The sequence below is a fragment of the Delphinapterus leucas genome, chromosome 1 (assembly GCF_059928025.1).
Source record: "Delphinapterus leucas isolate spDelLeu-1000000601 "Yukka" chromosome 1, BTC_Dleu_Yukka2, whole genome shotgun sequence".
In the NCBI taxonomy this organism is placed as follows: Eukaryota; Metazoa; Chordata; class Mammalia; order Artiodactyla; family Monodontidae; genus Delphinapterus; species Delphinapterus leucas.
This window is the reverse complement of record NC_143129.1, coordinates 173,748,693-173,776,457: the sequence shown is the minus strand read 5'-3', so window position 1 is coordinate 173,776,457 and position 27,765 is coordinate 173,748,693. Positions and strand designations below refer to the sequence as shown.

At 54.8% G+C, this 27,765-nt stretch overlaps 1 protein-coding gene across 6 annotated transcripts in view; it reads right to left on the bottom strand.

The window, feature by feature from the left end:
* Positions 1 to 26,383, bottom strand: part of HSPG2 (heparan sulfate proteoglycan 2) — a 102,354-nt gene extending 75,971 nt beyond the window's left edge. For 3 of the 6 annotated variants that reach the window (XM_089899467.1, XM_089899472.1, XM_089899474.1), the window contains exon 1: positions 26,268 to 26,373. In XM_089899467.1, the coding sequence (XP_089755593.1) occupies positions 26,268 to 26,330 (63 nt within the window). In that variant the 5' untranslated portion in view covers positions 26,331 to 26,373. Of the gene's footprint in view, positions 1 to 26,267 lie in introns of all 6 variants that reach the window. The other 3 variants (XM_089899486.1, XM_089899476.1, XM_089899468.1) reach the window with 2 other exon arrangements.
* Positions 26,384 to 27,765: the final 1,382 nt, after the last annotated feature.

Genomic DNA, 27,765 nt, shown 5'->3' with positions numbered 1-27,765 from the left:
TCTGGCCATGGAACACTGGCGTGCCTGTGGGCCTTCGAGGCCACAGCAACCTGGTCGGGTGTGCCCATGCCTTCTGGGGTCACGACCCACAGATTTCATGAATGAAGTCCCTAGCGCAGTGCCAGTCCTACGGGAGGATGCAGGGAGTGTTCCACACATTTTCAATGAAATGAGACACCACTAACAACAATGAGCCTGAACAGACTAGGTTAGGCCTTTCCAACTGCTCTCGACTCACCAAAGAATTAGGAAAAAAGCCCTTATTATGGCCAACCAGGTCCCGTGTGATCTACCTACACACACGTGTATATACTTATACAGACCTCTGCACTTCCTCTCCTACTGTGCGCTCCCTACTCCCTGCCACATTTGTCTCAACAGTTCTCAAACACACCAAGCCCCCACCCACCTCAGGGCCTTTGCACTTGCTGTGTCCCCTGCCTGGGACACCACCCCCAGGTGTACACATTCCTCTTCCTCTGGTCCAGAATCCATTATAGTTGGCTCTCTGCCGCTTCCCTTACTTTGCCTCAGACGACCTCACCACTTAAATTCTACCCTACATTTTACATGTTTATCATCAGCTCCGTGAAGGCAGGGACTTTGTCCATTTTGTTCACTGCTGAATCCCCAGCCCCTAAAAGTGCCTGGCACACAGGAGATGCTCAATAATATTTGTTAAGTTAATGAATGAATGGGGTTTACAAATCAAGAGACAGTCTTAGAAAGGTGACTTGCCCATGGCCACAGAGACACTGAAGCCAGACCCCCGGTTCCAAACAGGGAACTCTGTTCTACCTGAGCCCTCCTCCTGCCATCTCTGACACCTGGAGCTTTGCAGCCAGGCGGCCCATCTCTGGGGGCACAAGAAGCTGTCCACGGTCACTGAGGAGAGACCTGCCCGCTGCCCAGACCAGCATCCCAGGGAACGGGCGGGGATCTCAGAGGCAAGCAGGCCCACAGCTCTGGCTCCAGGGCCTTGCGCAAGGCAGCCAGGCAGCCAGGCCTCAGTGACTCCATTCCTGCTTGCTCCCGTGGGCATCGGCAACAGGAAAAAACAGGCTGGAATGGCAGCCCAACAGCTGCAGCCAAAAAGGCCAGCTCCCCCTGCCCCCGGGGCTTTCCTCATCTGCTTCCTGGAGGGGGAGGAGGGGCAGCCAGGGCCGAGCCCATGGTTGAAGATAGGCCTGTGGGCAACAGAGCTGGAAATAAGAGGAAGGGCCCCTTCCTTTTGAAGCACACCCCCCGTCCCCTTTCCTCATGACTAATGTCCATTCCAGGGCACAGTAACTCTGGACAGGAATAGGTATGAGGGAAGGTCATGCAGACAAACACTTCTGGGAAAGGCTGGCTGCACAAAGCTGAGCTGGTTCCCTAAGTCCTAAACGTCCCAAATACCATGATGAGGGAAGGGGGACAACTATGTAGTGTTTCCCAAATGTGCTTAATTTGGAACCCTTTCTTCATGCAGACCTCATGGGACTAGGGTTCCACAGAACATACTTTGGGAACACCCACCCAAACATCCATCTTTCCCTCAGCTAGCTGCCAACAGGCTCTCCCAAAGGAAGGCTTTAGACGTAAGCTATGAGCCACCACCACAGGGGTTTTGAAAAGGGGGTTCCTGAAGACAGAAAAGCCCCAAGGCCACATGAGAAGTGCTGACAAAGGAAGAGTGGGCCAGGTGACAGCTAGCTGGTGGCAGGAGGATATGCTCTCTCCCGGGGTGAGAAAACCCAGACAGGAGCTGCTCCTTCCCTCCCTGGCCATCAGCTGCCCTCTCAGAAGATGAGTCCCTCAGAGAGGACAAGGAGGGTAGCCCAGCACCTGGTCACTCCCAGTGCCCTAGGATCAAGGAGAAGGTCCCAGGGTATCCACGCCCAAAGACAAAGGGAGCGGAGTGATCGAGGGAGGGCTCCACTGCTGAGTGCGGAGATGGGGACGGGGATCGCCGGGGGCGAGGGGAGGTGGGAGGGGCTGGTGGTCCTCCAGGCAGCAGGCGGGCCATGAGGGATGGAGAATGGGCTTCCAGCTCTCCCCGATGTCTTGGGCAAGTCCCTTCCCCTCTCTGGGCCTCAGGCTCCCTTGTCAAATGACGCAGTAGGCCTAGATCACTGTTTTCCAGTCTGTCCTCAGGGGGTGGGCGGGGAACAGGTAAGAGTTTGGGCCCACTCCCCCAAATACTCACTTCAATGAAAAACAAATTCCATCTTTTCCCATTTTATATTCTGACCTTCTACATAATATGTCTGGTTCAGTCCCTGGTTAGCTGTAAGCAAGTCACTTCACCTCTCTGTGCCTGTTTCCTCAGCTGTAAAATGGGCATGATAATTTATAATAATAGTATCTACCTCATAGGGTTGTTGTAAAATGCTACCACATGGTGGAGGCTCTATAGGTGTTTGCTGTTATTTATCAAAATATAATAGTATTTAACCAAAATACCATAATTTTGATGTAAACAAGGGTTGCACTGCTTAATAATAAGTTTAAAAGTTTTCAGCTTAGACGATCCCAAAGGTTCCTTCTGGCTTTGCCATTTTATGACTCTGAAACCCTGAAATGTTAGAATTCTAAAATTCTAGGCTGTGACTCCCACCAGCAGAGAGAGCGGGGCTCGGGGAGGGAATTAAAAAGTGAGGACCAAGCCATAAGGAACAGACTTCAGGAAACTGACCAGCGAAGGGTTACCATCTTCATCATCTTCATTTACCTGTTTACACCTCCCCCACTACCCTGTTCCAGAAAGACTCAAAGCAGCTAACAAAGATATACACGTAACAGCAAGAGAAAACCAACTAAAGACGCATAAGCAAAACTGTATTACAGCAGACAGGGCCTGGACTGGAGCGAGACGAGTAGGCGGGAAGCACGTGCTCAATTCTGGCGGTCTGGGAAAGTGACAATGCATTAGGTTCTAAGTTTTCCAGTGGCCAGTGGGAAGAAGGAAACCTGACCGGTCCCTGGATTCTGTGTCCCAGGAGGTAAAAACAAACCCGTTGCTTAGAAGAAGCACAACTGGGCTTCCCTGGTGGCGCAATGGTTAAGGAATCCACCTGTCAATGCAGGGGACACGGGTTCGAGCCCTGGTCCAGGAGGATCCCACATGCCGCGGAGCAGCTAGGCCCGTGCGCCACAGCTGCTGAGCCTGCATGCCACAACTATTGAGGCCCCTGCACCTACAGCCCATCCTCTGCAGCAAAAGAAGCCACCACAATGAGAAGCCCGCGCACCGCAACGAAGAGTGGCCCCCGTTCGCCGCAGCTGGAGAGAGCCCGCGCGCAGCAACAAAGACCCAACACAGCCAAAAATAAAATAAATTAATTTAAAAAAAAAAGAAGCAGCAGCACAACTATTCCTGATACTGACAGCATGAATGCCCTGAGGGTAAAGATTTATCTGGCACCCTTCTTTACCCTTGCTGGGGGGGGGCCGGCATCCCACTGGAGTCCACTGACCATGACCCTTTGACAATGAGGTCAGGGGCAGAGGCCACAGTGTTCAAAGATCCAAGAGGCTGGAATGGTGGTCCAGGGAGTGCCCCCAGCATCCTCGTTCTGGGCAGGATTACCCATCCCTCCCCATGCCTGAACACAGCCAGTGCCCAAAATAGCCAGAGCAGGAGAGGGTGCCAGGAGGCCCGGGGCAGGGCACCTGGCTAGGCCTGCCCACAGAGGAAGGCCCAGTGGGCCAAAGCACACACATCCCTGGGGTACAAAGGAGCACCTTCACTTGGGCACATGGCCCTCTCTGGGAGTCCCCCACCCACCAGGCTCCCCCCTTGGCTGCACGTTGCTCACGCAGAGTCTAGGCAGCTGCTCCACCCTTTCCACAAGGCAGGCCTTCCTGCAGGAGCCAAATGGAAGAGTCTTCACAAAAACACCACCCGCACCCTAGAGGGAAGTGCTTGGAGACCTCCTCCTGCTCCCCACCTCCAAGGTCTGCCTCCCTCAGGATTCTCCTGGATCTCCCTAGCTGTAGGCCAAGACAATGGGGGCTATTTTGGGCTGCATGGGGTATTTAAAGCTCTGGCTGGGCCTCATTCCTGGGGAACAAGAGGCCCTGACCTCTGCAAGGCCTTCCTGAAATTGTTGCTGCTCATATCGTGGTGGACATGTCCCAACCTCTCCTGCCAGGCCTTAAGGCCCCGAGGGATGCCGCACAAGGGCCTCCTCCTCCAGGAAGCCCTCAGGGCCGCTACCTAAGACCCTTGGAGGAGCTGGGTCCTGGCCCCTGCTCAGCCACTGATCTTCTCAGCCCACACTTTCTGCATTTGCAGTTTTCTCATCTGCAAAATCTGGATAATACCACCAGTATGTGTAAAAGTACTTGGAGGCTTCGTTAAAATGAAGCTGTGTCTCCCCAGCTACCATGTGGGGGAGAAGGTAAGCAGGGTGGAAATCTTGTCTGTTTTGTCACTGCTCTTTTTCTAGCACCTGGCACACAGTAGGTGCCAAATAAATATCTATTGACTGATATAAATATTTGTGGAATGTGTCTGTAATCCCCACAGAACCACCCACAGTGCTGAGGACACAGGTGGTTAATACTCTTTGGTAATTATATTGCCAGATCTCATTTTGGGCACTTGGACCATGCCAGGCCTTATGCTAAGTACTATACATTGATTATCTCATTTAATTTGCTCAGCAATCCCAAGAGGTCGGTACTATTATTATTTTATAAGCAGGAAAATGTGAGTTCCACTCCAAGTGGTTAAGGAGCTTGCCTGGGGTCCTAAAGCTACAAAGCGGCCTAAAACTACAAGCGGGAATCAAACCCAGGAACGCTGAAGTCTCTATAATCCTGCACAAAAACACCCCCAAGAAAGGCAGCGGGGTGAGCACTGAGCTGGGAGCCAAGAGCCTGAATTCAGCCATTCAGTAGCTGTGTGACTTCAAGCAAGTCACTTGGCCTCTCTGGAACTGTTTTCTCTTCCATAAAAACAGGAGCGTTTATTCTTGTTCCTTTGTGTCATTAGTAAAATCAAAGGGATTTAGGGATGTGACCATGTCCCCCATGTTAGCCCCAACCTCTCCCCAGGGTCAGCAGCTATGAAGGACGGTGGGAAGATGTCCTGGAGAGGACGGGGGTGCCCACTGCTGGCTCTGGAACAAGGCTTGGCAGTGGCTGACAACAGCTGGTATGAGTTCAGGGCCTGGCCCAAGTAGGGGGAGAGGGGTGGGCTGAGAGGTCACCTCTGGTCCTCCTCTGTCACCCTTCCTTGCTGACAGCTGCTGGGGCCTCAGGGCCAAGGGCCCCGCAGCAGAAGGGGGTGGGAGCCGGCTGGCTGGCGTCATCTCACTCCTCATGCTGCCAACTGCTCAAATCCCAGGGTGCCTGGCCCTACCGGGCTCACTGGCCAGGACGCAGGCCTCACTGCCCCACCCCGTAGCCCTTTCCCCAGTTCCCTGGGAAGTCTGGGGTGAGGGTGGAGGGGCTGGAGCAAAGGTCTGCAGGTTGAACATGCCTTGCTTGGAGCCTGGGCTGCCCCAGACCCCCTGAGGGGAGGTGGCTGGGCAGGTCTGGGTAGGAAGGGGGTCCTAGGAGGGGCCTTGTGGTTTTCCTGGCAAATGGCCGGGGTTGCAAGCCCTGCAGGGACCCTTCTTGGAGCCTGTGAACTCAGCCTGGCCTGGCCCCACCCCAGACCCCTCTCAGCCCCCATAGCTCCACTCCCAGCTCAGTGCCGAGCCTTTCCAGTCTGCTGCAGCCCACGCGCCTCTTGCTCCTCTGAACTCCTGCCTACCCATAATTACCACTGACCATATTTTCCAAAGCGAACATGAAGAACAGTTTAACAAAGGATTCTTGGGCCACTTCCGGGTGTCAGAGGCAGCCTGGGAGATGTAGTCTGGATTTCAAACTCTAGGACATGTTCACAGTGTTTTGGAAGGACTTTTTTTTTTTTGGCCACGCCGCGTGGCACGTGGGATCTTAGTTCCCCGACCAGCGATCCAACCCACGCCCTGTGAGGTGGAAGCGCAGAGTCTTAACCACTGGACTACCAGGGAAGTGCCTGGAAAGACTATTTTTATATTATTTTATTCATAAATCAAAGCCATCCTAGGAAACGTGTGTTGGCCACACGCCACCTCACACCAGTTAGAGCTGACTGGACACCCCAGCCTGGCAACTTCCTAGCTGTGCAGCCCTGAGCAAATCACTTGACCTCTCTGAGCCTCTGATGCCTCATCTGTAAAACAGGAATCAAAATAGCCACCTCAGGGAGGGTGGGAGGGAGGGAGACGCAAGAGGGAAGAGATATGGGAACATATGTATATGTATAACTGATTCACTTTGTTATAAAGCAGAAACTAACACACCATTGTAAAGCAATTATACCCCAATAAAGATGTTAAAAAAAAAAACATCATCAAGAGAATAAAAAGGAAAACAAGAGAGTAAAAAAAAAATTAAAAAATAAAAAAAAATAGCCACCTCACAAGGCTGTTGTGAAGATTCAGCAGGACAACCCAAGAGCTTAACCCAGTGTCTGACACTTACTAGGTTCAAGTGTCACTTCTTGCCTTTCCTCTCCTCCCACTCCTACCCCACCAAGACCTTACACACCAAGAGAGTGAGCTCCTCAGAAACCCCTGGGGAGAACAGTCCCTGTTCTGCCCCCTTACAGGCTAGACAGGGCTCAAGAGGAACCTACCTACAAAAGGCTCCGATGGATTCCTGGGTCCTGGACTGTCAGGGTAGGAAGGGATCACCTAGCCCAACACCCTCACTTATCAGAAAGGGAAACCGAGGCCCAGAGAGGGCAAGTAAGGACATTAAGGAGGCCCAGCAAGTGTTGAAGGGGCTGAATTCACACCCATCTCTGCCTGACTGCCTCTGGGTGACGTGACCTCTTGGAGCTTCATTTTAGTGTCCCTCCCCACTGGAGTATTGTTACAAGGAGAAGTTGGATTATGTATGCAGAGTTCTTACAGCAGTGCTGGGTACTCGGAGAGGACGTAGCAGCTCAAGGAAGAGAGGAAGAAGTCTCCCTGCAAGTTGATGGCAGAGGTAGACTCAGGACTCAGGACCCTTCACTTTCCACGATGCCCCCTTCTTCCCATCCTTCCCCAAGGCTGGGGTCCGGGCCGCACCGATGAGGACTCTGGGAAGGTGGCATTAGGCTGGGTCTTTGCGGTGGGCTGATCGAGGCCTGAGACCCCAGTCTCAACCTCTGGGATTGAGAACTGGTTCCTCTGGCCCGCCCCAAGACCCAGTCAGACAGGCCCAGCAGAGGAAATGGCAGGAAGGGCTGGCAAGCAAGGGGTGCGTGTCCTTGGCAGGGAGAATTCACCTCCCAGGGACTTGGGTTACCGGAAATGATAAATCTCCCACTGCCTGCCACCTTCGACCAGGAATGTCGGCTGCCTGGGGGAACATCCTGTCCACCTGCCCCAGGACAGCCCAGGGACAGCCAGGACCTCGCCCACCCCCTGCTCCCTGCCCTGCCCCTGGGGCCTTGGCTTGGTCTCTGGGGCTCCGCAGCCAAAGGGCACCTGTCATTCTGGGAAGGTTGGAACGGTTGTAAATAACCAATCACAGAAGGAGAGGAGAGGGCTGGAAGGGGGACCCCCAAAATATTGAAAGCCACCCCTAAACCTGATTCATTCAATCCTGTCAAACATGGATTCTGAGCCCCAAGTTTGGATGAAGGCTCCGATCTTGTTAACCCAAGGTAGGAGGTGGCACAGTGTAAGCTCTGGGGTAGGATTAACCCGGTTGGAGGCCCAGCTCTGCAACTTGCCAGTCGGGAGGCTTTTGGCAAGTCACTTCAGCACCTCCCACCCCTCATCCCTGATATGGAAGCGACACGGCCGTGAGGGGCACCCTGTGACATTCACGGAGCTCAGCTGTGAGTCGCTTAGCACAGGGAGGGTCTGGCACACAGCAAGGGCCCAATAAACAGTGGCCATTAGGTATTGGGAAGTGTCGGGAAGGAGAAGGGAAGATAACCAAGAACTGTCGTGTGAGTAGGTATATGAGCCATGCATGTTCTCTGCCATCATGGAGCAGCTGGATCATAAACCAGTACTTGTTAAATGCTGAAAGCGCTGAAAGGGAAAATACGGCAGCGTGGGGGGACACGGAGTGGCTGGGTGGAAGCGGCTACTTTACACAGGCTATCTGTGCACAAAGAAGAGCTGTCTGAGCACAGGGAACAGCAGCGGTAAAGGCCCCAAGGCAGGAGTATCCTTTGAATGTTCTGGAAACATCCAGGAGGCCAGTTATCTAATACCCATAATTGCCCTGGGAGTGAGTTATAATTATCCCCATTCCCCACATGAGGAACATGAGGCTCAGAGAGGCTGGCCAAGATCACAGAAGGAGTAAGTGGCAGAGCTAGAATTCCAACCCTCCTTCTCAGCAAAGAGTCCAGGGGCTACTGAGTCCATCAGACCTCCCATGGGGAGGGAGAGGGCGGGAGAAAAGTATGCAAGGTGCTCGGTCAAGGACCTGATTCCTCCAGACTGGCTGTGTGATCTCAGACAGGTTACATCTCCTGCCGGGCCTCCACGTCTTCAGCCTCATGGGCCAGCCATGCCTGTTCGTCCACCTCCCAGCTGATGAGGGAGGGGCCAAAAGAAGGGGGAGGGGAGAGTATGATGCCGGGAGGTGACCTTGAGCTTTTCTGGCACCTCAGACCCGAAGCTCCTCCCCACAGGTGTGAATGCCACAAACAGACCAGACCAACCTGAACCACCCAGCACGACTTCTTGCCTGCCCCCTCCCCCCCGCAAAGAGTTTGCACCTTGCCTACGCCTGCCTGGGCCTTGTCCCCGCTCAGCACCCAGGGCCCAGCCACAGCCAGGAATCTGTCCTGCACTCCAGCTCCAGGTGCCAGCCATGCCTCTCCCCCCAGCACCCAGGACTCAGCCCGTGAACAGCTCCTGGCGTTCCCGACCAGGCGGAGGCCCATGACCGGCCTTTGTAACCAGGGGTGCCAATGCAGGCCAGCCCTCATGGGCACCAGGCCAGACCCTGAGGCCCAGCCAAGTGCAAACAGCATGCTTGGCTCCCAGATACAGGCGCGTTAGAGCAGGCAGGCTGCCCACTGCCCCCATCACAACAAACTATCATCTCCGCCCTGCCGAGAGGGGCCCAGGCAGCCAGCACCTCTGCTGGGAGCTGGGGACTGCCACGGGAGGCCCCACCCCCACCCCGAGAATGGGCAGTGGGAACCTCCGAGGCTGGACGTGGAGAGTCCAGATGCCAGCAGCTGAACGGGGAACTAAGCAGAGACAGGCTGAGGGGAGTGGGTGGGAAATTTAGGGGGGAAGGGTGGGCTGGATGGAGCCGAGTCACGGACTTTCCAACATAACGTATGGAGTTAGGCAAGGGGAGAGTGAGACCCCCCCCCCCAGCGCCAAGGAGAAAGTGGGTCTGGCACAGTGTGGCAAGGGGGGCAATCCTGTCTGCCTCCATCAGGGCCCAGGGGTCTCGCAGGCCTCCACAGACCGGGGCTTCCAAAGCGGGACAGGGATCTAGTAAAAATGACAACAGTGATTCCTTACTGAGTGCACGTGGCACTTCATATGCACTGGTGCTATCCAACAGAACTTTCTGCAGTGACGGAAATGTTCTGTATCTACATTGTCCAATAAGGTAGCCATGAGCCACCTGTGGCTATCGAGCACTTGAAATGCGGCTGGTGCAACTGAGAAACTTGAATTTCCTTTAATTAAATCTTAAACAGCCACGTGTGGGCTGGCAGTCACCATACCGGACAGTGCAGATTTACACCATCACCAGTCCTTACACCAATCCTGGAGGGAGTGCTATCTCCATTTGACAAAGGAGGAAATTGAGGCTTGCCCAAAGCCACACAGCAGGCAAGCCACACAGAAGAAATCAGAACCCAGGCCTGGCCCCTCTGTTGTGCCCCGACCCAGGGTCAATATCAACCCTGGCAGAGACTAACGGAACTTGTACATGCGTGGGCGATAAGGCTGCCCGGTTGATCAAGGCATCAAGTCTCTTGCATTTGGCGCGAATTCTGTCAGTGGTTATCACACGCTGACCAGACGGGCCATTTATAAAAGTCTTTGATTTCTTGACATGAAGAAAAGGCAGAATGATGACGTACTAATTGCAGCTGGTTGAGGAACCAAGTCTTTGAGAACGCTGGGAATCTTCAGGGACGAGACAGCTGGGCTTGGCCTTCCCCGCCTCATCACCCCAGACCCCACCCAGCCCCCCAAGGCTCCTGAGATCTGCACGACACTCTCACATGGCACATTTTCCTGCCTCTGAGCCTCTGTTCCCTCCTCCCAGAATGCTATTGCTCTGCCTCCCAATCTTATCTACTCATCCATCCTTCAAGGCCTGGCTTAATTACCACCTCCACTCTGAAGTCTTCCTGGACCCCCCACAAAGACATCTTTCTCCCCCATACATCCGAAGGACTTAATTTCTACCTCTTAGAGGGCTAGAGATTTGGTCTTAAATACAGACACTTGAGTAAATGTCTCTACTCTCTTGCTGGAACCAAAGCTCCTTGGGAACAAACACCAGCTTGAGTTTTTTGCATCATATTTATATATGATATACTATATATATATATATATATATATATATTTAATTTTTAACCTTTAGACACTTCTCAATGCCAAGCAACAGCTAGTGGATAATAAACAATATTTACTAAATTGAATTAAATTTTAATAGTGGCTTAGAAGTTTGGGAACTCAGTGTCTTACGATTCTGCCCTAATCTCCTGTGATCCTGACAGGCAAGTCCCTTCCCTGCCCTGGACCTCAATTTGTACATCTGTAAAATGGGGGCAATGATAGTGCCCACCTTGTTGGGAGATTATTTGTACTTCTTACATTTATTTGACAAACACTATGCGCCAGGCACTTGACAAATATTATCTTCTTAACAACCCCATTTTATAGAGGAAACTGACAGTGAAATTAAACAGATAACAGAGATAATGCAAGTCAGGTGCTTAGCACAGCATGTGGCACATGGTAAGTGCTAAATAAACTATAGCAACACTTTTTTTTTTCTTTTTCTCTTTTCTGTATAATGAAGAGTCTACAGAATTGGGAGAAATTTAGGATACTTTCCCAGGGCTGGGTACATAGTAGATGTTTCTTAAAATATTTGCTGCTAGATTGACTCAGTCCCAAGAGTACTAGTGATAGAAGGGGTGACCCTAACTGAGCCCCGGGAAGCTCCTGCTCTGACTCCCCCCCGCCCCACTCCCCAATCTGCCAAGCAGTGGCCACAAGCACAGTAGAGAACCCTTTTCTTGCCCCACCTTTCTCCAAGGACAGGAAGTGTGGAATGACTTTGGGGAGATGACTCAGGTCCAGCTGTACTGATCCCATGGGCAAATGGAGAAAAGAGAGTCTGATTAAGTCTCAAAGACAAGGGATATTCTTGTCCTTCTCCAGTCCTGCTAGGAGCTTGGACACCCCATTCTTCTCCTCAACCCCAGCCCAGACCAAAAGAGGGGAAGGAGGAGGAGAATAGTGAAGAAAATCAACACTGATGGCGTTTCTATGTTGGCCATCTCTCCAGGCCCCAGTTTTCACAACTGTCAAATGATAATTCCTACATCGTGGGGGTGGTTTTCAAGATAAAATGAGACAGGACTTCCCTGGTGGCGCAGTGGTTAAGAATCTGCTTGCCATTGCAGAGGACGCGGGTTCGAGCTCTGGTCCGGGAATATCCCACATGCCGCGGAGCAACTAAGCCCGTGTGCTGCAACTACTGAGCCTGCTCTCCAGAGCCCGTGAGCCACAACTACTGAGCCCACGTGCCACAACTACTGAGCCCACGTGCCACAACTACTGAAGCCCGTGCCTAGAGCCCCTGCTCCGCAGCAAAGAAAAGCCACCGCAATGAGAAGTCCGTGCACTGCAATGAAGAGTAGCCCCCTCTCGCCACAACTACAGAAAGCCCGCGCGCAGCAACGAAGACCCAACAAAACCAAAAAACAAGATAAAATGACAATGTATGTAAAGCAGAGCTTCTCCGTCTTTAACATGCACAGGAATCAGCATGGGATCTTGGGATCTTGTCAGTGTACAGGTTCGAATTCCATAGGTTTGGGTGGGGCCTGAGACTGCATTTCTAACAAGCTCCCAGGTGAGGCCCCAGCTGCTGGTGCATGGACCACCCTCTAGGTTATGAGAACAAAAAGGGACTAGAACAGCACCTTGCGCACAGCAGCCCTCAATAAAATTTAGCTATACTTTTTCTTCTAGAGATTTAATCACTAAGAATCATCCCTAGGGGATTAGAACCGTTATACCACCCCAATAATACTGAGGTCCTGCGAGGCTGAGTGGGTTGCCCAAGCACAGAAGGCTAGGACTCAAGGCAGAAGCAGGGGACTTCCCTGGTGGTCCAGTGGTTAAGACTCTGCGCTTCCACTGCAGGGGACATGGATTTGATCCCTGGCCGGGGAACTAAGATCCCGCGTGCTATGAGGTGTGGCCAAAAATTTAAAAAAAAAAAAAAAAATCAAGGCAAAAGCAGGATTCGAGGCCATGTCTGCAGATCCATCCTTCCCATGCATCACACCATCCCAAGCCCCACCAGCCTCAGTGGCAGCCAGGGGCCTGGAGCTGAGGACACACCAGCCCCGCCCCTCAGCCCCACTGCAGGCCCCTACTGGGCCAGACAGGCCTCCAGGCAAAAGCCCAAGCTCCCCCAAGAAAGGCCTTGCACCATCATTTCCACTCCCCCAGCGGCAGCTTCCAGCAGCCTCCCCCTCCATCGCCTTATAAAGCAGCCCCGATCTGCTCTTTTCCAAGCTGCAGTTTAATTTTACGTGGAGTGAACCAACTGTCCTTTCCCTGCAGCCTCGCCCTGCTTCACACATTCCTTCTGGAGCAACATTACCTAATTTAACCATAGCCCCTGCTCTCCAGGGCTCCCAAAATAGCAGCTGCCAGTGGGGGAAATGCCCTAATGCTATCAAAATAAACAATTCTCCCTCCTCCTCCATTCTTGGCCAGCACCAGCCTCAAGACCCAGCCCAGGGAGGAGTGAAAGCTGGGAGGACCAAGGTGGGCCTGGGGTAGACAGAGATCCCGCCAAAGCCCTGTTCTCACCATCCTTCCAGCCCTCTCATACGTGTTCCTGGGACACTCTCTCGTATATGTTCCTGGGACATTCGCTTATACGTGTTCCTGGGATCTCCCCAGGCCTTCCCCAGGCCCAAATCCTCCAGTTCATCCCGTGAGCCAATGTTGCCCTGGTTACCCAAAACCAAGATTCAACTTTCACTTTCTCCTAATAACAAAAACTACAGTAGTAATAATTGCTACCATTCCCCAGGTATTCATTATGAGCTAAATACTTCCCACACCTTGGCTCACTGACACCTGCAAGGTAGAGATTTAGTATTCTCTTGTTTCAGATGAGGAAATGGGTACTCAGAAAGGGGCAGTGACTTGCCCAGGGTCACGTAGCCTGGAGGTGGCAGAGGTGGGATTGGAACCTGAGTCCAGCTGCCCCAAAGCCCTAACCATGTACTACCTTCTAGCTGGGACGCCTCTGCAGGGTCTGAGCCCAGGAGAGGAGGAGCGAAGGGGGTTTTGCGGGTTAGAAAGGGCCTGCTCACCTGATGTATCATTGTAGGGTCTGCTCACATGGCTGGTGCCAAACCACAGGGGCCTGTTATACCCTACCTTACATTTCACCCAGGTTTTGTGAGTCCTAAGTCTGTCCCTAGGACTCCAAGGACACAGGCTGCCTGTCAATCTGTGAATCCAAGCCCCTACTCCCTGCTCCCCCCATCCCATGTGCCCCAGAGCAAGGCTGCCACATTAAAGCAGGGAACAAAAAAAAAGAAAAAAAAAGCAGGGAGCACCCAAGTGCTGACATACCTCAGGCGCAACCAGTGGTTAAGGAGCTGGGAGGGCGGGGCCTCCCCCTGCCCTGCTCTCTTAACATACAGAGTAATCATTAACCAGGGCAGAGCATCGCACCCCCAGGGCCAAGGCCAGGCGCTCCAGACCCTTCCCACCTGAGGAATTCTGGGGCCACTTTCCCAGCCACACCACTGGGATACTGAGGCCCCTGGTACAAGGGAGGGGTGATTGGACCAGGAAGGCCTAATCTGATATCACTATGCAGGTGGCCCAGAAGGTGCCTGGAAAGCACTTAGGAGCATCTGGGCCCTCTTCACTCACAACCCTTCCTGCCCTGCTCCCCTCCCAAAATTATGAAGACCCATAAGTGAAGAGGGTTGGACAAGAGGATGGACCCTGGGGTTTGGAGCCTCCTCGAAGGTCAGGTGGAGGCAGAACGAAACCAAGCCCCAAGGTTTACCCAGGACGAAGTACCAAGGGCAGTCTTGAAGGGGAAAAAGGAAAATCACAAAATAATAGTTCCTGTCATACATCAACTGCCTGTTCTGGCTGGCGGTGATTTAAATGATGTCTAATCTTCACCAAAACCCTGCAAAGACGGTATTACCATTCCCAGCTGATAGCTAAAGCTTAGAGAGGTTAAGTCACCGGCCCAGGGTCACACAGCAATAAGTAATGGAGCTAGGACAAGGACTCAGGGCTGTGCCTCCTGCCCATGACACTGTCCCAAAGTATAACCTGCAGAATTAACAGATGGGGGGCTAACAGGCCACATAAAGGAGCCTCTGAGTCCCGGCCAGAAACCCCAGGTGAAAGAGCGGGTGGGGTGGGGGTGGTATGCAGGGTGTCCCCCATATCTGGATGTGTCAAGTAAAGGTGGCCCCTAGGGCTTCCAGCACCTGAGGCCTGCGTGAGGTGGGTGGGGCCTCCTGGAGTGTTGAAGGGCGGTGGGTGGGACCTGCACCCCCTCCCCCAGGAGGTCACTTAGAGAATTCCCTTCAACTGCTCAGGTGAAACCTAGGTGAGGCCCAGGCAGGCTGGAAGCTTTGATCTTATCGCACATTCCTGCCCCAGCCATCCCGGTCCTTGTCCCCTCCCTACCTCCTCCCATCCAGGAGGTGGGAAACCAGGTGGACTTAACCCTTTCCTCCCATTTCTTCAAATCAAATCCAGGCTTGAGCTGACCTCTGCCTCCCTCCAGATCCCCCAGAAAAGTGGGGAGAGAGATGAGAGGAAGTAAAGTGGAAAGCAGGAGTTTCAGCCCTACTCTCCTTGTTTAGCTCACTCAACGTCACGGAGCCCCAAACCCGAGTTCCATGGGCAGCTTCCATTCCTCTTAAATTAAAATAACCAGACTCAGTATAAATAAGCCTCGCTGTTTTCCACATCCATGAGCTCATCTGAGACTCATGGCAAAACCAGACTGCTCTCCTCTCTGCTCTGTGGGTCTTCTCCCCTGCCCTAGCCCAAGGGGGCTGTCTCCCCAAGACCTCTCTTCCCACAAGCTAACTGGAGGGAAACAGACAGTAACTAGAATAACAAACAGGGGCTGAGACAAAGTCACAAAGACCCCGGCTATCTCCCAGGGGTCATGTGGCCCTGAAAAGCTGCTCCCAAGCTCTTAGAAGACTCTTCCTTGAATGCAGCCTCCTTTTATTGAATCACCCTCCCCTTTAATTGACTAGTCTCCCCTGTCAGACTAGAAACTCCTTCAATCCATGCTAGGTGTTTAAACCTAACACAAGGCTGGGCATGGGCATAGAGCTGGCACTCCATAAATGTTTGCTGTATGAATGAATGAACGGTCCCATTTTGCATCTGGGGAAAATTATGCTCAGAGAAGTTAAATGACTTGCCCTGGATCCCACTGACAGGGCAAGGAGCACAGGAATCCTGTGACTCCTAGTCTAGTGCTCACTTGCTCAACAGACATTACAAGGCCTCTGGATCTTAGCTCAGCAGCAGGTGATCTGATGTGGGCGGACCACTGCAGGAGTGACCCCAGGTCCACACGGGAGGACAGGCGAGGCTTCAGGAAGGTCTAATGGAGCAGGGGGTCTTCTCCTTCATCTGTTTCCCTGGCCCAGGGTCTGGCACTCGTTGGCAGGTAGTCAGTGAAGGATGACATGAGATTGGTAAGATGGTGGACTTTACCTGGTAGCTATCACCAAGTCTTGAGGACAAGCTAACAATTTTCTCCAATAATTCAACGTCCCCTTCCTCTGAATTGGCAAGTGGCCAAAAAACAAGGAGCCCATTTTGTGGGTAGGAAAAGCGAGGTCCGGGGAAGACGGTCAGTAGTTGGCTGGCAACCAAGTGGAGGCCCAGGCCTTGACTTCTTGCCTCCTGGTCTGACCAGTTACAGGGTAGGGGACTGGCATGCTTGTCACCTCAGCTATCTTGGTGACTTCCTCTCATTCTTTTCCAGTGTTAATGACTCCAGCTGCAGGCTACAGCCTTCCTGCTCACACGCTTGACAACAATGCGAATCTAGGGAAGATGGGGACAACTTCTGGAACCCTGCCCTGGATGTCTTCCTCCTCCACCAGCCAAATCCTCCTTGCTCTTGAAGCCCCACTTCCTCCAGAAAGTCTTTCCAGCGAATTCATGCCCAACTGACCTTTTCCTTCCCTGACAATCTGCTATTGTCTAGACTGGAGTTGTGCTGGGTAACCATGGTCCGTGAGCCCTACCTCTCCAACAAGACCCAGAGCTTCTGGAGAGTAGGGACCACCACTCTCATTTCTTACAAGAGGACTGACAGAGCTGGATTCAGCTCCCACCTTCCTCTGCACCTGCCTGTGTGATCTTGGGCAAGTCACCTCTCTCCTCTGAGCTTTCTCTCATCTGGGAAATGGAGGCATAATCCCAATTATGTAGGAAAGGTGAAAATGCAGACAAAACACTGGCACAATGTCTGGCACACAGCAGGTCCTCAGGCAATGAATGAGTGAATAAATGAATGGATGGATGAAGACTTGATTCCTCTGCTGCACAAAGATGTTCAAATGACACAGTTTGGGGGACTTCCCTGGTGGTGCAGTGGTTAAGAATCTGCCTGCCAATGTAGGGGACATGGCTTCGAGCCCTGGTCCGAGAAGATCCCACATGCCGCAGAGCAACTAAGCCTGTGAGTGAGCCACAACTACTAAGCCTGCACTCTAGGGCCCCCGTGCCGCAACTACTGAGCCCGCATGCTGCAACTACTAGGGCCACGTGCCTAGAGCCCATGCTCCGCAACGAGAAGACACTGCCATGAGAAGCCCGCACACCAAAACGAAGAGTAGCCCCCGCTCGCCTCAACTAGAAAACCACCCCGTGCAGCAACAAAGACCCAATGCAGCCAAAACAAAGAAACAAAACAAACAAACAAAAAACAAATTACACAGTTTGGGACTTGTATATAGATTCTGCTCCCAACTGTGCCACTATTGAGGTGAGCACAGGGCTGCCTCAGAGCAGGCCCCACTCAGCAAAAATCCATTGAACTCCAAACAAGGCAAAACCTACAGGCCCCAAAGGGAGCTTGGGACCTGACTGAGAAGGATCCAGGTTTCCAAGGGTCTCAATCTCAGGGAAAGCCAAATCCACCTCCCTGGGGAATGTTAACACTAAACTGAGCTGGATGCCAAGAGGCAAAAGGCGCCCAAGTCTGAGAAGTAGGAGCTGGATAAGCCCACATGGCAGATACACAGCTTGCTGTACCCTCCGCCAAGGCTGGCCCAGTCCACCTCCTCCAGGCAGCCTGTCGTGACTATGCCAGTCCTCCCAGATCGTCCTCTCTCTCCCTGCAACAGGCCAGACCCACTCAGGAAGGGATGACAAGTCTGGAGTCAGACAACCTGGGCTCTATTCCCAGCTGTGCCAGGTACTGAACGGATGACTTGGGCCAGCCATGCCCACCCCCCTCGGTGCCTCATTTTCTCCAGATGCACAATGGAGATAATAATGCCAACAGCAAAAGACCGCTGTGAGGATTATATGTGATAATGCCTGGAGAGAGCTCTGCGTGGGGCTGGGCTAAGAAAGGGTGGCAACCTGGGTGACTGAGGTCACTGGGGAGGAGACCCTGGAAGTCCCAGGGCACAGAGACTGGTCTGTCCTCAGGAAACTCCTAGGTCTCTGTTCCTCTGGCCAAAGGGTCACAGGAAGGCAAGTGGCAGGAGGGGGAGAAGAGCTGTTAAGTGATAGAGGCCACCGGGGCTAGGATTTCTGAGGCCAGAATTTCAGAGCATCCAGTCCAGCGAGAGATGCAAGAAGAGGCATGATCCCAGTTCCCAAGTATTTGAAAACTGGGAACGCCAAACAAGGAGAGGGATGAGTCAGCTGGGGTGAGGGGAGGCCAGAACCAGAAGGGGGGGGGCAGAGCTGGCTCTTTGGGGGTGAGTTTGGGGAGGCGGGGGAGACAGAGGTGGAGGCAGGCACCTGGAGGTGGGCTGGGAAGGGGCCAGAGGCAGCTGGGAATTCCCAGCCCCACCCCAGGAGAAGCATCTGTGGGGTCACCTCAGGCCACCTCTAAAGTCCTCCCCCTGCCAGCCCCTGGCTGCCTCCCCATCCCCACAGCCCGGGATTGGGGAAAAGATGCCAAATGTTAAAAAATGAAACACCTGGACGTGACCCATCCTACTGGAGAAGGGGCATGTCTCTACCCAGCAGCCCAAGGCCAAGGCCAAGTCCCAGGGTACAGGGAGCGGTTACCAAGCACGAGTGCGTCTCTTTCCTTTTAGCCCTGCTATTTCTCTAAGAGCCCATGGGAGCCAGAGTTAAAGCTGTGCAACTCCAGCTTCCCTGGCAATGGACCTGCTACAGGTTTGCCCAGGGCTCCCTAGGCAAGGTCCTGTCTCCTCCAGTGGGCCTGAGGGAGGGTGGGGCTGGGATGGAGTCCCAGGAAGCCCCCCTCCACCATTCCCCTTAAGATGCATGAACATCCTTTCTGTACCCATGGGAGCCACTTGGCCACACCCTCTGTTGCTCAGAGCCCACCAACTGCACACATCTGGGAAGGGGACAATGCGTCCACAGGCTCCAGCCTTTCCCAGGCCACACCCTGCGGTGTGCCCCCACTCCTTCTCCCCCTACAGGAAGGAGCAATCAGGGTGGAAGGGTGGACTTTTTCTTGCAGCTGCAGCCTCAGTGGGGGAAGGCGAGCCAGTGACAGATCAGATACAGTTACATCCGGGGCTCACAGACTGAGAAAGAGAGGCAGAGGGAGCAGGGAGGATCCCTTAACTCGGTCATTCATTCAACAAGCCCAGGGCTTCCCTGGTGGCGCAGTGGTTGAGAGTCCGCCTGCCAACGCAGGGGACGCGGGTTCGTGCCCCGGTCTGGGAAGATCCCACATGCCGCGGAGCAGCTGGGCCCGTGAGCCATGGCCACTGAGCCTTCGTGTCCGGAGCCTGTGCTCCGCAAAGGGAGAGGCCACAACAGTGAGAAGCCCGTGTACCGCAAAAAACAAACAAGCAAACAAAAAACAACAACAAAAAAAACAAGCCCAGAGCAGGGCCTGGGTCAGTAGGTGGCAGCAATTGTGATCAGGAGAAGGTGTGTCATGTTGGGCACTGGGAACCCCAAGTCAAATACCACTCTGGCTGTGCCCTCAGCAAAAACCAGCCTAATAGAGCAGCCACTGACTGTCAAACATTCTCACATCCCAGGTACTGCGTGAGGTGCATCCACCTGGTCTCATATTCACCTGGGAAACAGGCATCATGATCCCCATTTCTGTCCTGAGGCTCAAATGAAGCAACTTCCCCAAGGTCACACAGCCAGTTGGGGCTGAGCCAAGGCATGACCCTCTGAGCCCACACCTTTCCCTTGTCCTCAGCGCCTAGAAAAAAGGGCTCCAAGTCCAGTCGGGGGACAGAAAAGTGGAACACGGCACGGTGGGCACCCTGGCTTGTCTCACACGCTCCAGATCCCAGCAGAGAACGGGGGCTGGGGAGAAGAGCTCCCCCTGCGTCCAGCCTCAGCAAGGAGCCTGGGCCTTCTTGGCCAGCTGGCATCTTCAAGGCCATTAGTTTTCTTTTTTATTAATTAATTTTTTTTTGGCTGCATTGGGTCTTTGTTGCTGTGCGCGGGCTTTCTCTAGTTGCGGCGAGCAGGGGCTACTCTTCGTTGCGGTGGGCATGCTTCTCATTGCGGTGGCTTCTCTTTGTTGCGGAGCACGGGCTCTAGGCGCACGGCCTTCAGTAGTTGTGGCGTGAGGGCTCAGTAGTTGTGGCGCAGGGGCTTAACTGCTCCACGGCATGTGGGATCTTCCCGGACCAGGGATCGAACCCGTGTCCCCTGAATTGGCAGGCAGACTCTTAAACACTGAGCCACCAGGGAAGTCCTTCAAGGCCATTAATTTATTCACTCAATAAGTGTTCACCTACTATTGCCCAGCAGCCTAGCACCGGGCAAACTGTCACAAACAAAACTGAATGCCCGCCCTCTAGGTGGGGAAGACAGTGAATTTCAATAAAACACACAAATATACAAGCTGTGAGCTTAGACTGGGGGGTTCAAAGGGATCAGTGTCTGCAGCTGCACAAAGGTATTCTCAGCAAGAACCCCCTCCAGGCCAATGCAGAGGCTCCAACTTGGGGTCGGGGTGTGGGGCTGCCCTAGCTGAGAGTCAGCCCAACACTGTCCCCTCCCCCATGCCATCCCCTCCGTCACCTGTCGTTCTCCACCCTCCTCCCAAGTCTGCTCCTCTGGAGCTCTCCTACCTCAGTTAGTGGCAGCCCCACCTTTCCGATGCCCAAGCCAAAGCATATGGAGACGTCCCTGACGCCTCCCTTTCTGTCCCCTCAGCCCCATAACCAGTCCATCAGCAAATCCTGTTGGTCCTACTTTCAAAATATACTCAGGATTCAACCCTTTCTTCGTGCCTCCACTGCCCTGGTACGAGCTCCCATAGTCTCGGGGCTGGGTCACGGCCTCCTTGCTTTTGACCTCGATGTCCCACGTTGTCTTCTCCACACAACAACTAGAGTGATCTCTCATCTCACTCAGAAGCAAATCCAAACCCTTTCTTGTGGCTGAGGCTCTGCCCCACCTTCCCTTGCCAAGCCCCTGGCCGCATCCACCAACCCTCACCCACGCTGCTGCAGCCACGTGGGCCCCCCTGCTTTGCGCAGACGCACCAAGCACACCTCTGGGCCTTTGTGTCAGCTGTTACCCCTGCCTGGAGAGCCCTTTCCCTAGATACCTGTAGGGCTCACACCCTCACCTCCTTCAGATCACTCTCTATCCTCTTCCCTGCTTTATTTTCTCTTCCAAACACTTATCGCCACCTGCCATATTATATTTATTGTGTGTCTCCCTGCACATGCTATAATGCAAGTTACCTGAGGGAAGGGAACTGGACTTCTATGTCCTCTGCCGCAACCTCGGCACCTAGAACAGGGTCGGGTGCTTAGAAGATGCTCAATAAATATCTGTGAAATGAATTTTGAGTCTAACACTTCAGGGACTTTAGTTTACAGAATATTTAATTGCATACGTCATTGTCCACTCATTCATTCAACACAGACCGCAAGCCTCTGTGTGCCAGACACCACCCTGAAATCCAGAGCAACAGAGAAACAGGGCGCCCTCCTCTGTGGCTCAGGGACAGGCCTCTGGTAGGCAGCCGGGAGCTGGTCCTCAGGACATCTCACAGATGTCACGAGTACCCCCTACCCTGGGATGCTCTGAGGTCCCTGCAGCCCTGGCACACATGGGCATCAAGGAAAGGAGGGGAGGGTGGGTTCTGGGGGCGGCTGACACTTGAAGGTCCCGCATTCCCAGGCCTCAAAGAGCCGCCTTGTTCCCAGGACTTTCATGACGGTGCCCCTGGCCCAGCCATCCCAGCAGCCATGAGCCACTCCCTTCTCACGGCCGCTATTGACATGCACCCAACGCCACCAGGCTGGGCAGTGAAGCTGGCGGCTCCCCGCGAAGCGAGTTCCACACATTCTTCTGGGTTTCAGTCAGCCAGCTCTGGGCGCTGGGGCGGCCAGCAGGCCCCGGCCAGGCCCTGGAAGCAGGAGGGGGCAGCAGGGCCAAAGAGGCCAAGGCCGGAGCTGGGGCAACATTCCAGCAGGGCCAGGACCCTCAGCCTACCCTCCTGCTTCCTGGCGGGAGAGAGATGAGGGGAAGGCTGGCGTGGGCCCTGGGAGGAAGGGCAGGGGGCTCTGCAGATCCTTGGGAAGCTGCAGGGGCGGGGGGGGGACGCAGCCACGTTCTGCCCCTCCTCCTCCGGCCTGAGCCCTCACAGCTGGGAGTAGACTGGGGCAGGGGGCAACAGGCCAGGGCTGGGAGTCCTTCCCGCATGTCCCGAGTGGTCTGAGGGTCCAGAACCCACACGTCTGGCCTCCAAGTGGCTTCTGAATCATCGTTCCAGATCTTTCCACATCCTGGGCGGCCACCTCACCCTCCCTCCTGAGACATGCCCCAAGGCCAGGCAGCCCTGAAGCCTCTGCAGATTCACCCTAAACCTTCAGCCCCCAGGGAACAGCCAGGGGAATCCAGTGAGGACTCGTGCCGGGCGGCTAGCCATTCTCCCCTTCACTTCCGACACAAGGTAGGGCCTGGCCTGGTGCACTTAGGCCTTAAGGCCCCTGGATTAATTCAACTGTCTCTAGGGTCTCAGGGAATATTGGTGAGGAAATTAATTAACAAACCTACAAACGAACAGGCAATCCCAGAAATGACTGCCCTAGAGTTAAGTTTTTCTAGGCTCCCGCCAGGGCAGGTACCCCCAGGAGGCCCCGTGGACACTCGGGCACACCCATCCTGAGTGCCTCTGTCCCCAAAGCCAGACCCCAATCTTCCTTGCCCGAGGAAGCCCTTGCACCACCTAGGACCTGAGTCCTTTTATCAACATCAGTGGTGACAGTTTTATCAACACCCACCGCCTGCTGGCTACAAGTGAGCGGGATGCCGGTAGGGTGGTGAGGAGCCTCGTGTGGCTTCAAAGCCTGGCTCGTGGGGCCTCCAAGCAAAGTGTACTGGGCAAGTTATAGTTGAGTTGTTGGGCAAGTTATACGATCCCTCTGTGCCTCAGTCTCCTCTGCTTAGAAAATGGGGACTGCACTAGTAGCTATAGCTTAATTCAGTCAACAGACATATTTACTGAGCGCTTTACCTGCCAGGTGTTAAGGAGACAGCAGCAGTGAACAAAAGCACATAAGGTCCTGCTCGCATGAAGCTTAAATTGGGGGTGGGGTGGTGATAAACAAGTAAAGAAATACACATCAAATAGTGACAAGAAGAAAACAAAGCCGTGTAAGGGGACAGTGAACATCGGGCAGAGTAGTCGGGGACCTGAGGGAAGTGAGGCAGAGGGTCACGCAGATATCTGGCGGACAAGCATTCTAGGCAAAAGGAACAGCAGATGCAAGGCCCTAAGGTGGGAGCGTGTCTGGCACGGTCCAGAAACAAAGAGCGGCATGTCTGGAGTGAGCAAGCAAGGGGCAAGTGGGCAGGAGGAGAGAGTTGAGACGGAGGGGGGAGGCCAGATCTGTAGGGCCTTGGGGGCTAAATTAAGTCAAGGGCTGGGGTCTGACGTAAGCAACACGGGGAGGGCAGGGAGGCTGTGAGCGAGGCAACAACGTGTGAGGATCTGCTGAGAAACTTCACACGTGGCAGAGTAGGCACCGGATAAATGTGAACTAGCCATATTATTTTGTCAGCACCTGGCCTGGTACCCCAAGACTGCCCTCCCCACTACTGCAAGCCCTAAACCCAGTCACCTTCTGCCACCTTCCTTCCACCCATCTCCCAGGCTGGGCCTCAGGCCCGCAGATCCCAACTTGCCTGCACTCAGTCTGAGAACAGGCCCGGGCCGAGCCGGTCGGGGTCCAGGACTCCCCGGACACAAGGAGCTCGGCTGGGGCGTGGCGGGGTGGGGGTGGGGTGTCCATCTCTACCCCCGCCAGCCTCTGCCTCCCTCTGTGGACAGACCTGCACCCTCCCTCTGGAAATCTCCAGCGCACACTCACAACCCCCTCCGGGCGGCAGATCTGGAGCAAGGGGGAAAGACAGCGCGGCCAGTTATGTCAAGGGGAGGGCTGAGGTAACACTGCCCCTGAGGGAAGGGGAGGCTCCTCCATTTCCCGCCTGCCCACAGCCTCCCCAGCAAGAAAACCCAGGGGAGGCAGGAAACAGGTATCTCAGTGACTTCCCCTCTCAGCGCTGGAAAACACCACTATCACCCTCAAGAACCCTGTCTCTTGGCGGCGCCAGCCCCAAGAAAGGAAGGGCTAAGGCCCCAGCAGGCCAAGGCAGGACCTGAGTCACTCAGGCCTGGCCCCCTCCCCCAGCAAGCCTCCCCACCTCCTCTGAACTGAAGTTACTCCCACACTTAATCACAGACCACTATTTCCTCTGTCTCCTGCCCCCAGTGAGGTCTTGAGCTCCCTAAGGACCACCTTACCCTCCCCTTGTGTCCTACCCTCACCCACTCACTATGGGCTTGCAGACATGAACTGAAAGGCACGAGAGCTAAAGGGCAGCAGATGAGGAGGAGCCCAAGGCTGGCTAGGGCACAGGGCTAGAAGCCTGCTGGCGTTTAAAACTTACAACAAACTTCTCACCCCCATTTTACAGATGTGGAAACTGAGGCTCAGAGAGAGGAACTTGTCCCAGATCACACAGCTAGGAAGTGGCAGAGCTGGGATTCGAACATGGGTCTGTAAGACTCCAGAGGCCAAGCTCTTTCCAACCCTTCTACCCTCAGCCTAGGGTGGGACCATGAAGACCTCAGTGTGGTTGCTGAGGAGACTGTAATCCCACAGGATCAGAGCTGCCTGTTGACCCATCTCAGTTCTGGGAAAGTGCAGCCAGGGCCTGTTGCTGTTCACCCATAAGCCCCCAGTGCTGGATGCACTGGTGCACAGTAGGTGCTTAGCAAGTATCTACTGAATGAATGAACCCTGAACTCCTACTCACTGTCATGGAATGCTGCCCAAAGATGTGGTGAACGAACAAGTGAATGAGGATTAGCTGCAATCTGGGAATTCCTCCCACACACAGCAAACATCTCCTTCCCTCCTGCCACGGTAGAACCCCTGATCAGGGGGCAGAGCTGGGGTAGGGTCAGAAAAGGAACATTTCATGTGCTAGGTTGGTGTCTACTTTTTGGAAAAGTAAAGATCAGTGTCGGGAGGTGCAAGTTCAGGTCAAGATTGGGGAGCAACTGGATGGATGGGCCCTGCTGGATGTGTTGAAGTGAGAGGCTGACAGAGGATTAAGGAAGCTGCCCTGATGGGGATGGGGGAGGAGAGGTGCTGGGTGGGTGGGGCAGGAGAGGTGAGGGGTCAGGTCTGGGGTGGGGGTTAACGAGTGACTCAGGAGGGCAGAGGTGAGAGGGAGCCGGCAAGGGGACAGGGAGTCAGTCACTGGGTAAACACTGGCCAGCTTAGATGAGTCCCTCTCTTGGCTCTGAGAACAGGGGACAGGGATGGCCCAGCACCACCTGAAAGAGGGTGGGCTGGCTCTGTGGTTCGCCACGCAGGCCCAGATCCCCAGATGTGCCCCATCCACATCTGCACCAGCTCCCTGCCCACTGACCCCGCCCTGCCCTTCTCAGGTTCACTGGGTCCTCAGAGCCTCTCCAGACCAAGTGCCCTCTTTCTCTCAGCATGGACCCATCCAAGCTCAGAGTAGGGGGCTGGACTGCAGGGGCAGGCCTCCCCCTGCACCTTGAAGACCTGGGGAGGAGAGAGCTGGGGAAACAAATCCACTCACTGTCCACCGCAAACCGGCTCAGCAGCAGGCACTGTTTGCACGTACTCCACCCAGTCCTGCACTTTGAGGCCGTGTATTCTGAGTTCCCCTTGGGCATGTGGGCTGGTCTCAGAGACGTTAACAACTTGCTGGAGGTCACACAGTTGCTCAGTGAAGAGCAGAGATTGATTCAATTCCTGGGCTGTGGGACTCCAGGGCCCGTGGGTGTTCCACGCAAGAATCAGTTGTGTCCAGAGTGGTTCTTTACTTGTGCCTGCCTGGTGACCAGCTCCCCAAGGGGAGAGACGTCGTGGTAAAGTTCCAGTGAGGATGGATATGGTCCCCATCACCACTGAGTGCCCCTGTTTCAAGCTGGCAAAGAAAGGCGTGTCCTCGCCCTGGCGAGTTCCCACCCTGCTCGAAGTTTCTCAGCCTGGCCCCCAGGAATGGCAGGCCGGACCATGCCTAGCGCGAGTCTGAGACTCAGCAACGTGGCCTGGCGACCCACGGGCTCCCACGAGGGCCGGCCCCGCCCCCGGTCCATCGCGGGGTCCCCTGGGTGCCCTTCGGCACAGCCCCACGGAGGAGGGTGGCGCCGGCCTGTACCGGCCCGGGGTCCCTGGCGGGCGCCGTCGTCCCGGGCCAGAGTCCCAGCCGCGCAGCCTCCGCGCCCCAGCCAAGTTGGCGGGGGCGGCGAGCGGGGCCCGGGGCGCCTCCCACCTCTCCGCCCCGCACACTCACCCCGAGCAGCCGCCCGTGCAGCACCAGCGCCAGCAGCAGCGCGCCCGCCGCCTGCCGCCCCATGGCCCGGCCCGCTCCGCTCACTCGCTCGCTCGGCGCCCGCCCGCAGCCGCCCGCTCGCCTGGCTGCCGAGTCCTCGGGACAGGGCGGCCCGCTCCAGCCACCCCCACCCTTCCCGCGGCCGCCCCGCCCCCGGGGCGAGGCCCCGCCCCCGGGTCTCCCCGCCCCGGGCACCAGGCCCCGCCCCCTGGACCGCCCCGGGGCTGAGGGCTGCGCTCTCCCCGGCCCGCTGCGCAGCCAACCGAGCCTTTGTCTGGGCCCCCAGCCCCCTCCGGGCGGGCCGCGGCCAAACCCGGCTCCCGCCAAACCCGGCCTGGAGTCTGGGATGGGACTGGGGCCGGGGCCTTGCGTGCTGGACTACCCTCCCTCCACGTGCACGCCCCTCCCGCACCTCCCCACCGACCCCCGGACCCCTAAATCCATCTGCTCTCACACCCTTTCACACTCCGCAGACGTGGCTCCACGCGGGCCGCTCTCCAGGACCCTCCAGAATAGCACGCGCTCACTACAACTTTGGCTCACAAGATTACCTGCACACTCACAACTTCCACACGCTAACGTGCTCGTCCACTGCCCGTGAACGCTTGCACACGCTCACTCCCTTCACCCAACTTTCATATAGTAACAGTCCTCCCCGACTCAAAAGATCACTCTATCCCTTGAAGACCTTCACCTCTACAGGTGACGCAGTGGACACAGCTTATACACACACACACTCAGCTGACCACGTTCATAGTCACATTTTCACACACATATATGAATCCCAGGACAGGAAGCGGAAGGACGTTTTCATGCTCAGATTCCCCACAGGGTCTCACAGTTCACACACAGGCCAACATAATTTCTTTTTTATTTCTTATTTTTTTTCTTGCGGTACGCGGGCCTCTCACTGTTGTGTTGGGTCTTTTTGTTGTTTTGGGGATTTTTTTTTGCGGTACGCGGGCCTCTCACTATTGTGGCCTCTCCCGTTGCGGAGCACAGGCTCCAGACGCGCAGGCTCAGTGGCCATGGCTTACGGGCCTAGCTGCTCTGTGGCATGTGGGATCTTCCCGGACTGGGGCATGAACCCGTGTCCCCTGCATCGGCAGGCGGACTCTCAACCACTGCGCCACCAGGGAAGCCCCGAACATAATTTCTTACACGCACAGCACCTGCATTTTTTTACATTTTCTCAGTACCTCACAGTGGGCACTCAATACGAACCTGAATTACCCCTGATACACACCATTCTCCACATAAATCACTCACAGACCAACTTTGATTCACATAAATCACAGCCCCACTGCCAGAGATGCACCATCTCACACACCCAGGCCCAGACACAAACAGACACTGCCAAAGCCCAATCACAGATGCTTGGGAGGTAAATCCCAGTCCCTGATGACACAGACCCACAGACAACACACACAGCCATGCCACCAGGCCTCCCCAGGTCATG